Source organism: Camelina sativa, chromosome 13, assembly GCF_030686135.1.
Source record: "Camelina sativa cultivar CO46 ecotype springtype chromosome 13, ASM3068613v1".
Lineage (NCBI taxonomy): Eukaryota > Viridiplantae > Streptophyta > Magnoliopsida > Brassicales > Brassicaceae > Camelina > Camelina sativa.
This window is the reverse complement of record NC_141892.1, coordinates 22043358-22056643: the sequence shown is the minus strand read 5'-3', so window position 1 is coordinate 22056643 and position 13286 is coordinate 22043358. Positions and strand designations below refer to the sequence as shown.

The following is a 13286-nucleotide window of genomic DNA, read 5'->3' as shown; positions in this document are numbered from 1 at the left end:
CTACTATATAATGTGGTAACATAGTAGATGAGTTATAAAGAGAACATGTTGAAATTAATAAAATGATATTAAGTTTGTGTTAATACGGACTAAATCCTCATTTAATTATTTATCAACATTATTAATATTAGAATATTTGACATAAAATCAAGTTGATTTAGCTAAGATTGTATAAAATAATTAAATCATTAGGAAAAATGTGACTTAGTCACAATGTATAATTACTGATTATGCATTTGAAACCCTTATTTTTTGTTATGATAATTAAAATCAAAATAGAATCTAAAACACTAAACAAAACAAACTAAATATAACAAACAAATGGCCATGAAGTGTATTGTGGGTTAAAAATAATATAAATATTTAGCCGCACAACAACTAGAAAATTTAGTTATTCCTCTATTTACAAAACATTCAATATTTAACAAATAGATACAACATAAAATATAAATTATAATAAAAATTATATGCTCGTGGTATACCTCGGGTAGGCATGTCAATTAGGGCCAAAGCCCGCGGGCTGGCCCGGCCTAGCCCTAAAAAACATCGGGTTCACCCCGTTTGGGCTATAGGGTTTTTCGGGCTTAGCCCGACCGGGCTCGGGCCAGCCCGAAAAGCCCTTAACATATATACTTGTACCTTTTTGTTAACATATTTGTTTGATTGCAATATTTGATTAATAATTTATTGTAAATAAAGTTTTAAACTCTAATCCTAATTTTCATATTTACTCAATAACCATATTTAATACTTTAAAAATTTTATTAATGATATTTTATAGAATTATATATTGGTTTATTTGGTTAAAGTATCAAAATTTTATTTATTTTTAAACCTTTTCTATTAAATTAAGTTGGTTGTAGATGAGTTATTAAATTTTGGATTGATTTGTTTTATAAACTTTTAAGGCTTATAAGTTTGAATTTTTGATCGATAAGATAAGCCCGAAAAAGCCCGAAAAGCCCTATAGCCCTGTTAGGGCCAGGCTCGGGCTTTGAAATATAGGCTCGGAAATATTTCGGGCCAGACCGGACCGGACTCAAATATATATGGGCTTTACGGGTTTCGGGTCGGGCCGGACCAGTCCAATTGACACCCGGCCAAAATCTAGTGTTCAACAAACAACTCAACATTTATTTCGGGTTTTCACAAAACGCAAACCAAAAAGACCACATGTTTGCAATACCGACCCGGTCCAATCTTTAAATAATCACTTCAGATAATCTAGATTTCACAGTTCATAATCATCATCAACTCGGCAAACTAAAACAAACGCACAAATTAATACTACTATATGAAAAGTAAAAAAAAATCCTACAACTCTTCTCCTAAATAATGGAGATTTCACCAGAGTAACATTTACATGAGTCATTCAATCCCAAATCCCAATAAAACTATTTAAGAGATTGTGTATACACATTTGTTTTTGGATCTTTTGCTGAGATCATGGAATTGAACTGTAAATAATATACAAATTTTTATATTACTATAGCCTTTAGGGACATTTGATTTCGTCAAAAAAGCATGTGTGGTTAGAATTTTTGTTAATTAATTGACTAATTTGATTAAAAGCTTATACAAGTCAACTGGGTAATAATTTTACTGTAACACCTAGTTTGATTTTGTCAAAAAGTGTTGGTGGTAAGAACGTTGTTTTAAGTATTATAATACTAGAAAGTTACCCACGCATTGCGTCGGTTATAAAATCAACTATTTTGTATGTAAAATAAAATTTTCATTAAATTATATATGAAATTTACATGATATTATTTATATATGCCTTGAAATAAAATTTAAATATATACATTCATAAATTTATAATTATGAAGTGTGCATGTTAAAAGAAGGACAATTTTCACAAATTGCATAAAAATAAGTTTTCGTTTTAAATTTAGCACATCATTTCTTAAATTATAAAAATACTAATATAGCATCATACTTTTAATCTTATACTCTAAATACTAAATCTTATCTCTTCAACATTATACCCTAAATGTAAAATAGAAATTCAAACCAAAAAAAAAATATAGATAACCACTGGAAATGGTGTAAGCTTTTTTTACCATAATGACGGATGTAGCAAGGGTTACAGGAAAATAGACATGAGGTATGATTGGCAACTCAAACAATATCAATGTGATATAAAAGTAGTCTTGCTTTTGTACAGGTTAATCTACTTGTTAATTTATACCACTTTTAACGATCGACATATATCTATGATGAAAGTTTTGAGATTACAGTATGTACATATATATATATATATATATATATATAAAATATTTACAATAGGTCTCTATAATATTTTTCTGTGTAATGCGAAAGGATGTTGTAAAGTTTGGGAAGTGATTCCAAAGAGCCATAAAGAAGTACGTGATCTTTTGACCATGTATATATGTAGTACACGGTAAAATTAGGCAAACTAAAATATTTTTTTTGTAATGGGAATAAAAAACTTTTAAAAACGAAAACAAAGCAAATTTACGAAACATAAACTTAAAAATATATTGTAGTTGAAGATCAGAGGACTTAAGAGAGAAATCTAAGGGACTTACAACTGTAATATTATGAGTGAATGTTCAAAGCCAAAGAGATTGTGACTTAGGAGTCGAGCATTGGGCTCACTTTCATCACTAAAGACTTCCAACTATAACGTTAAAATACTATGGGAAATGATGGGAAAAGAAAGACATATAGTGCATGATCGTTTTCTTCATTATTAGTTTAATATTGACATGTGAAACCGATAAAAATAGATAATTAATAAAGTTACGGTTGTGATAAAAAATTAGTGAAGAATTTATAAATCGTAAAAACAAAATAAAAGGAATATATTCTTTAAAATATATTACTTTTTCTTTAACAAAAGTAAACTATGAGATTTTTGCTATGAAATAATACTAAATAAAAAACCAAAAATAATTAAAGATTTGGTAAAGAAAGAGTAAAGAAATTTAAAGGAAAATTAATGTGGAATTTATAAATTGTATAAATTAAAATAGATATATTCTTGTAAAATGGATTACTTTTTTTTTACCAAATTAAACTATATAGAGTATTGCTATGGAATAATACTACATAGTACAAATCCAAAATAATTAAAGATTTGGAAGAGGAAGATAAAAGAAATGAACACTTTTCTAAGTAAATAAATTTAAATTTAAAGGATCAAATTTGAAACTAATGTAAAGTACACGTGTCGCAAAAATAGAATGCCAAATGTCGCATCGATAGGAAAAGTTAGAAAAAACCTTGTCATATTAGACCATGTGCATCGGTGTAGTTTTGGGCCGTCCCCCGTTATTTTTCGTTTTAAAATAAATAAAAAAAGGCCCAATTCAGAAGAAACGTATCTTTATTTGGAACGTTATTCGTCCGTCTACTTGGACGCGTGGTATGTTCTGATTGGTTGAAGATTTTCTCTAGGGTTAAAACAAAAGAATTTCTCGAGACAAATTTCTAGACTTCTCTCTTCTATCTCGATGGCGACAGTTCTGTGTCGATCTTCTCTCCCGCCGACGATCCGATCTGATCTTCTCTCCCAGCGACGAATTCCCATAGCTGATCTTCTCTCCCAAAGTTCTCGACGAATTCCCATAGCTGATCCTCTCTCCCAAAGCCCATCCGATCTTCTCTCCCAAAGATCTCGACGAATTCCCGATTTCAAGCCGACGAGTTCATCAAACCAATGCTCATACTAAAAATAAGAATCTTTCAAAATAATACTATTATAATTGGGGGACCAAAAACAAAGGACACCAATGCCCATGCTCTTATATAGGGTTTATTGGCATAATAGTACATTTTCAAAACTTAATTGGAATTGTAGTATATTTACTACTTATAATTGGAGAAATAAATGGGTTTTACTATTTGTGTAATAGAAGATATATGAGATAGATAAGAAAGTGGGGTATAGTGTAGTAGTGTAAAATTACAAAAGGGTAGCTGCATAAAAGATATCCGTACAGCATATTTAGTGTATACATTTATTACACACATATTAAATATTTTTATTTCATTCATATTGAATATATTATATATCAGCTGTACGGATAAAAACATATATATTAACATATATATAAGTACACTAAATGAACTGTACGAGTTAAACTTGTGTATTATTATTTATTTGTAAACTTAATAACTGTACACAATATACACATTTACAAACACCTATACACTTAATAAGGTGTACGAATACAAAATTTATAAAAAATATTTAACATTATCAAATATAATCATTACACAAAATGCATATCAAATTATAAAGAAAAAACATAGATTTTTTTGTATCTGTAAAAAAATTTAAAATATATATATTGAATAGTATTTTAGTTATTAGATTCAAGGGGTGATTTAATAAATATATATATATATATATATATTTAATTTCAATGGCACATTTGTAAATAAAATGATTAGTAGAGGATTGAAAAGTAATTCAAATAGTAGTAAATAGTGAAAGTGTGTGTTTTGCCAATTTTAAATAGTGAATATACTAATTTTCCAATTAAGTTTTTAAAATGTACTAAAACTCCAATTTTCTCTATTATGGGTATATAAGATGTTGAATCTAACTAGCATAGTCAAGTCAATTCAATAAAATGTAAATATTTTTAAATCTTTAGTATCTGTCTGTCAGGGCCTCAGGGTGACTAAATAGGCTTTTTGAATGGGTTTGTAACTTGGACTGTTATACATAAAAGAATAAATAAGTTAGAGAATAAGGAATTGAGAGTATGATTTTGTAACGGTTTGTTTATGTTCTGTTGGTTTAGAGATAGTGAATTCGGCCTATTGTGTTTGATTCTGTTGAGATGTAAGCTAAAATCATACACCATGATATAGGATAACTCGTTATATATATATATATATATTTTCGTTTCTCAGTTTTATTCTGAAGATGTATGTCCAAACTCCGTAGCGCACGGTTATGAGTTAATTTGTGATCGAGTGTTCAAGCAGTAGAATGGACTGGAACACCAACACTTGGTATCAGAGTTTAAACTTGTGATTAGTTCTATATAGGGTTTCCGTATGTTACAGTCAAGCATTATAATGTCACAAGTAAACTCTTAATACATAAAAGCGACAACAGGTGCTGTCTATATTTTACCTACTTGGGAAGCTTGCAAAATTTTGAAAAGAACAGAACTGTTTGTGCTACAAGGAAAATTGTACGGACTAGTGCTAAATACAGAGTTCAGAAGCAAAAATTTCAGCGAGGAGTAACTCTAGTGATTGATTCACAGTCTATAGAATAAGGAACATACATGCTTCTGGATTGCCCCGGCTCGGATCCATAGGTTAAAGGGTCTAAATTGGGTCTGTTCCTGAAGAAAAATCCAGGTGGTCGAGGCACAGGTAGAGTAATGGAGCTATTGGTAAGCATTTGAAAGATTGTAGACATGGGTGGACGATCTGCTGGAGTTTCTTGAACGCATAAAATTCCGATATGAATACATCTAATGACTTCATCATGATCGTAGCTTTCCTTTATCGCAGGGTCAATAAGATCTAAGGGCGAATCATTATTCCAAAGCCTCCAAACCTGCCAAGAAACTTATAGTCAGAGTTCAAAACTTTGACCAAACTTAAAATGGTGTAAGATACTTCTTTATTTGGCTTTTGCTCACATGTGTCACCAAATTCCCCCCTGAATCATCCATCTGATAGAAGCTGCTATTCTTCTTGCCACAAACAATCTCTAGAACCAATACTCCAAAGCTATAAACATCAGATTTGGTAGAGAACTGACCATGCGTCACATACTCTGGTGGCATGTACCCGCTGCATATTAATATATGCACATGAAAATGTTAATATGTAAATCAGAAAGAAAAAGGTTCACTAGAGAATTGAGCTGAATATAGAAACTTTTGTAGCGAGAATACGAACAAGGTTCCAACGACTCTTCCTGTATTGTCTTCAGTTTGGTCCACTCTGAAATTCCTTGCCATTCCGAAATCTGCTATTTTAGGGTTTATATCAGCATCTAAAAGAATGTTACTTGCTTTGATGTCACGGTGTATGATGGTGAGCCTTGAGTCTTGATGAAGATAGAGAAGCCCTCGCGTAATCCCTCCTATGATGTTGTACCGTCTTTTCCAATCTAGCTGGCCCTTCTTAGTTGGATCTGCATTAGACTAAGATTTTAAGAAAACATGCTAAAGTAATCATAGATTAAACCTATAGTGTTATGGTTTATTACCAAAGAGGAAATAATCAAGGCTCTTGTTGGGAACAAACTCGTAGACAAGTATCTTTTCATATCTTTCTAAACAAAACCCAAGAAGCCTAACAAGATTCTTGTGTTGAAGCTTCGCCACAATCACAACTTCGTTCTTGAACTCTTGTGTGCCTTGTCCTGAATTTCTTGATAGCCGCTTCACGGCAATTTCTGTTTCATTTGGTAGCATACCCTACAAATGTATATAACAGAACATGGGACGCGCTCATGAACTTTAAAGCTTCTTAAGCAATCATACATATATGCAAATCTCACCTCAAATATATATTATATACCTTGTAAACTTCACCAAATCCGCCTTGGCCTAGCTTATTATTGCTGGAAAATTTATCGGTTGCCGCTTCAATTGTTGCAAAATCAAATTGGAGAGACTGTGGACTTATCATGTCATCATCAGCTGCAATAACATATGTTTATGGATTGGGTTACTTCTATGCATTCCAAAATGAACTGTGAGAATAGTAACCCAAAAAAAAAAAGTAACTCACTTTGAGGTTTTAATGTTTTGTATGATTGTCTTCTCTTCAAAATAACTAATCCTAAAGTGAGCAGCACCACGAATGTAACCGCTGAAACAACAATCCCCACAATAGCTCCCGTAGATATATTTTTTCTATCTGGTGGAGGAGGAAGCGGCATGGGTTGAGATTCTTGAGGAGGTGATAATGGCGTGTTACCAAAGGCACCAAGATAGTCGTAACCATCCCACCGGAAAAAGCAGACTGGCTTGGCAACGGCTCCACCTACGAAGCTACTGCAGCATCTCTGATAATTACGGACACTTCGTTCAATACAGGTTTCGCAGTCGCTTGAGGATATCCCCGGAATACACTGCATCAGAGTGTATATACGATCAGAACCTATTTCAGGGGATACCTCGGCCAGGTAGTTAGATTGACCGACTCGGGTGATCATAAAGGTCATGAGCGCGTCCCATGTTTTGTTATAATGTTTAAGGTCCCCTCGAAACCTTCTAGTATTATAAAGTGTTAACGTTGGTTCTAAATCGATCCTGTTGAAAAACGAGCTGTTGGAGTAACGAACGAAACAGAGCGTCTTGTCGCCTTTCCAGTCGAATGAGTCGGTCTGGTTCGGACAGTTTTTTAATAAACCTTCGGATGCGGCTTGGATACAATCTGAACATACCTTTGGATCAGTCCCTGGGATACAGAGACCTAAGGCATAGATCCTTCCAGCACCTTCTTCACCGATCGAGACGTTGTAGAAGCGGTCTTTTCGAGAACTGACGTTGGAAGCAAGAGTTGAAAGAACGAGACGACGGTTTGTGTCATAAGTACCGTTAGGTCTGAAAAACATTGAGTCCCCGCATTTTTGTGTAGAGACAAAACGGAAACTAACGACGAAGATAAGACAGAGGATTGAAAAGAGGTTGTTCAGAGACATTTTTTGTTTTTTTTCTTAGATTTTACTTATCTCAATACATTGAACCTGAATCGTAATAAGTAAATCTTATTTACGCGCGTTGATTTTGTCAAAAGTTGCGTGTTTAGAAACTTAGTTGGAGTAGTTGATACGAATTACGAGAATTCATAAAGTAGTCAACTCGGTAAATATTGTTTTATTATTTTATAAACGGCGTTAGGTGACTACTTAGCCCTTGTAAGCCCAATCTGACTACAAAAGGTTTAATTTAGAAACTTCTAACTTACTCCGCCGCACAATGCCCACAAGCATTAACATTTGACGAGTATTCAAGCTGTCGGTTCCTTTTCTTTAATATCTCTTAACCCAAATCTCCATTTCAACTCAGTTCATCGGAACAGTTTCTCGTTCTGCTACTAACTTGTGACATCGCACCTGTGTACTAGGCTGGAATGTATTTCTTTGAATATAAAGAAACAGAAGACTACATGCAACTCCATGGCTTATGCTACTGGTGAAGTTTAAATGGCTAAGTTACATTTTGAAGTTTCTTGGAGCTGGACAACGAGACTCAGTTCGTTTTTTCTTAGACAGCCAATCCGATATTTTCATCTTGCAACTAATCCGGGTATAGGTTGTCATTGGAACATCTTCTTCAAAAAACCCTGATAGAAGACAGTGCATCAGCTAGTTAGTATATGCTCTAGGACGTTACATCGGCCCGTACGGTTACAACTCCTAAGTCTCCAGTGATATTTCCACTATGAACCAAGCGTGAGGAGCTTGTTTGAGACAATATAGTGACTTATTTAGAAGGCAAAGGTTTTGTTGGGTCGATAAATCCCGCTGGTTGATGAATGTAGATGGTTTTTCTAGATTGCTATGAAAAGTGCATTTTTTATATCTAATTGATAGATGGGCCAATCTCTTTCAGGAGGTCTATGGAGAAGGGACCAGATTGTCACTGATTTAACAATAGAAGAGCTAAATAATTTTGACTGAAAGTTTTAAGTAATTATAAAAAAAAAAAAGTAAGAGCAGCTGTGAGATTAAATAAAGTGATCGATCGGTTGAAGTCTGGGCTCTGGTCAAGTCGGAGACGCTCGGATCGACCATATGATCGACCAAGTGGTCGATCGTTTTGCCCTGTAGCCGATCGATGGGTCTGATCATGCTTTCACCGACCGGACAATCGATATTTGGTTGATCGCTTGCTCTTCTTCCCTTCTCTTCCTTCTTCTTGCCAAATTTTGATCCACTCAGCTCCAAATCACCCCACCTTGCAAATCTCCTCACCAATACCTGAGGATAACAAATAATGATGAAAAATGCAACTTAAACAAGCTTAATGCTCATGAATATGGATAAAACAATGAAGAATTAAGCTCTAAAATCGCACAAAAACACAAGATATCAATATCTTTTTAAATATACCTTTTTACAAAAATATCATCTCTTTCTGTCCATTTTCAAATATACCCTATGTACAAAACGATTGAATTACTTTTTTTTTTATTGAGAGTCCATAATGCAGAAGTGAATTTTCTTGCCAAAAAAGTCCCCGTTAAAAAATTTCCAACAAAAAAATTTCTGACAAATTTTGTTTTTGCCAAAATCTTCTGCAATTCCTTAAAAAATACAATGTAAATATTTTAAAAATTCTTCGTAAATCCTATACAATATTTTTAAAAACCCTTGTAAAACCTATAAAAACTCTTGCAAAAAAATCATTGTAAATCATTTCAAAACCCTCTAAAAACTCTTATAAACCTTTTATAACGCTTATAAATCTTTGTAAAACCCTTTAAGCACCCTTTTAAATTGTTTTAGAACCTTTGTTAAATTCTTGTAAATCTTTTAAAAACTTTATACAAATCATTGTAAATCCTTTTGAAGCCTTAAAAAATCTTTGTAAATATTTTTAAAACCCTTTCGAGAAACATGAAGTGACTTTCTTGCAGTGGCTATTGGTAAGTCCAATTTTAGAACACACCATTACATCAGGGATTGAGTTTCGAATATAGGTATTTCGCTAAAATTAAAAATAACAAAAAAAAATTGGGTATTTTTGAAAAAAAAAAATATAGAAAGATATTTCTAACAATTTGTCTGATTTAATTTTAGTATTACAAATACTATTGTGCCATTATGTTATAAAGTTTTCCCCCTTGCAAAGACAGTACTTACTTATTGTATTCAAAAAGTAAGAATAATTGTATATGTCAAATAAATAAAAACAAACTCAGATTAATATGAAATAATTAAACATACACCGTTTCTATACCTAGTTAATGTCAAACATGAAACGACAACGTATCGGCGCCTCGTTTGCTAGGGTCAACAAAAAAAAAACAGTAGCGCCGCTTCTTTCTCGTCTCTCTCGATCTCTCTCTTTCTTTAAATCTCTTACCCTAAATTTTGTTGCCCAATGGAGGAGAAGTTAGAGAAAATTTGATACTTTCAAAAATAATTTACATTTCATTGGTTTTTGTAATATAACCTACGTTTGTTTTTTGTTTTGAAAACTAACTTTTGTAGTAGACAATTGTATGCCTCTTGGTTTAAGAGTTTTCATTGATAACAACAAATTAATTTTGGTATGAGATATCTCACCAATGTGAATTCACTGTATATCTTGAAAAAGAAAATTACTCTCTTTCTCATGAGTATTATATATATAATTGTATTTCATGTATCATCCATAATTCCACATGTATGTGCATCAGCTGAACATAATTAAAAAAAAAGAGTCAAAGAACTTCCACAAACTTTTGTTTTATGGTAACATCAAAGGTTCATAAAATTCATTCATAGGTTTTCAAGATATGTCAAACCTATGCCACAAAATTTCACAACAAACTTGTATTTAGGTGTTAAATTTTCACTAAAATTTGGTGATATGCATAAATCAAAGGTGGCTTTTTAAAGAAAAAAAAACTTTGAAAACAAATATTACAATAAATTAAAAAACGAGTTTTAAGTAGAAGTTCAAAATAATTTTGTATATTGTAGCAACATAAGATATGAATTTGAATAGATGATAATGAAACCAGAATCTCAAAATTTAAGCTTGTCTTGCTGTTTTTAATGCATAAAGAATTAGTTTCTTAAAACAACTATTAAGTAATTTCACACTTTTAGCAATCAATAGTTTTTGTTGTATCTATCAAATGAAGAAAAAAAATTGTTGGCAATTGTTGCTTTTGTGACATTATTTGTCACTTTCTTTTTAATTTCTATTTTCTACTCTTTACTATCTATTGTATTTTCTCTTAATACTTCTCTTTTCTTACTAAGTATTTACCTAAAAGTGTTGAAGCCCATATATTGGCAACCGATGTCCATTACTTGCTATTTCAAGAGAATAGTCCAGAAGTTGATTGAACCAGAAGTGGATGATGAGGAACAGATTATTAAAAATCTTGTCAACCTCTACAGAACCGATAAAGCAAAGTTTGAAGCAACAGTAAGAGAGATGACAAAGCTGTACACCAGGGGAGAAAGCAGAAATATGAACTTTAATTTATAAACAAAAGTTTTTGTTGTAATTGAAGTACTCCAAATTCTATTTAAAAAATTCCTCCTTTACATCTCCTTCCACACAATTTGTCATCTCGTTATTCACTTTATTTTTGTCTTCAACATCAACAACTAATCTGAGGGGTACCAAACCAACATTCTACCTTTACCCCAACTATTTTTGGAGCAAACTCTGTTTCTACCATAATGTTTTAGAAAAACTACAAAAGAAACAAATGGTATGATTACTAATACTATTGTCTTTAATGACTCAATTATGTTTGTCAATGATGGTACCATATCTCTTTAGTGGTATACCTAAAATAATATTGCACTCTTTGTCTTTAAATCACTATTTGAAGATATACTAAGATATATACTTGATATGATACAAATATTTTATTTGGTAAAAAGATTTATTCTCTATTAAGATGGAGTGCATAAAATTAAAATCCGTTTTATCTGCAAAAATTACATAGTTAAATTTTATTGCAAAATGAAATATTTCAGGTTAAAATGTGGATTTAAAAAAAAAAGACAGAATATATCTCAATGAATTGTAAGTATTTAGAATCTATATAATAATAACAATCTGGCTAAATGTGAATAACAGTTGCGACATTTCGTTGTACATTTTCGTAAAAAGTTTGTATTTATATGTTTTTTCTAAAAAACAATTATACGGTTGTATATGTTCATTGTAGAGTTGTGTCTTTTCACCATATTTTATTCATTCATCACAACATTTAGTTATAATATGTGTGTTTATTTAAATAATTATGTCTTTTGGACTCTCTATATATTTGTTTCTTCATCAATAACTAACTAATCATTGTTCGTTGAAACACATTTTTCGTTTAATGTTGTATATAAATAATTTGAATATTAATATTCAATATTCAATGTTATCTAAAATTTTAAAAATGATTGTAGCAATAGAAAAATTTAACACAGCTTAATATATAATTTACAATTACAGTGCGTCTATTTATCGTAACTTTTCACTAAAAAAACTATTTTAATATTTAAAATTTATTTTATTTTATTTTTTAGAAGTTTTTATTTTAATTTTAACTTTTGTTGATACATTTTCACTCATTATTAAATATATTTTCTAACTCTAGTTATTTATTACAAACTTCCAATTACTCATTATAACCATTAGTTCAATATTCTTAGTTGGGATCACTTTGTCATAATAGTTTTTTAATTGTAGCTCTTTACCATATTTCTTCATAAAATATTTTATATTTATAATTCTTTAAACAATGTTTTTTGCAAAGTTGCTTTTTTGCCATAATATTTTTTTATTATAAGTTATCATTTTGATGGTTATGTTTTTACAAACAGTTTCTGTTTAATATTTATGTATTCAACCTATTATATTACTTTCAAATGATTTCATAATATAAAATTTAAACTTTATTTTATTTTTTCTAAAATACTTTCCCCACGACATCGCAGGATTCTGTGTTATAGTATTATTAGTAAAATTTTACATTTGTTTCTTACACCAGGTGGGTCTTCATCTAGTTGTGTTGTATATAGCTATTATGATGACTTAGATTCCAGTGACCTAATTTGACCGTTTGGAAGTGCATAAGCATAACAAAAATAAACTTTGTATTTTCCAAATTAAACCGTTTGGAAGTATAACAAAATTTTGAAGAATAGAAAAAAATAGAAACAAATTTGAAATATCAAAATATAAAAGTTTTAATACAACACACTCGGTTTTTATAAGAAACCCAAACCACTCGATTTGCTGGTTTTACCGAGGTTTAAACGGATTTATATGGTCAACAACTGAACGAATACAATAAAACCTCTAAATTAATAAGGTCGGGACCATGAAATTTTATTAATTTATAGAGGTTTTAATTTATCGATAAATTAATAAAGTATTAACTTATGAAGAGATTTTTTTCATAATTTTGAAAAATTTATATTACAAAATAAGATACTTTTGTTATGATTCACATTTTTATATAATTTTCTTAATTTATAATCTTGACTATCTTAATAGGATTGATGTTAATAATTTACTTAATTATCTAGGTGAAAATGATAAATGTTAGAAGTTTAGAGTTTAGAAGAAATTGTTGGTATTATCTTTCATGGTAATGATGAAGTC

General features: G+C 30.9%; 1 protein-coding gene across 1 annotated transcript; it reads right to left on the bottom strand.

Annotated features, from left to right (window-relative positions):
* Window positions 1–5063: 5063 nt before the first annotated feature.
* LOC104737145 (putative cysteine-rich receptor-like protein kinase 31) lies at window positions 5064–7695 on the bottom strand. Its single transcript, XM_010457255.2, has 6 exons — window positions 6739–7695; window positions 6526–6647; window positions 6212–6422; window positions 5899–6136; window positions 5637–5790; window positions 5064–5551 (listed from the first exon to the last, which is right to left on the bottom strand). The coding sequence occupies exons 1-6, from the start codon at window positions 7652–7654 to the stop codon at window positions 5219–5221; spliced, it is 1974 nt and encodes a 657-aa protein (XP_010455557.2). The 5' UTR covers window positions 7655–7695; the 3' UTR covers window positions 5064–5218.
* Window positions 7696–13286: the final 5591 nt, after the last annotated feature.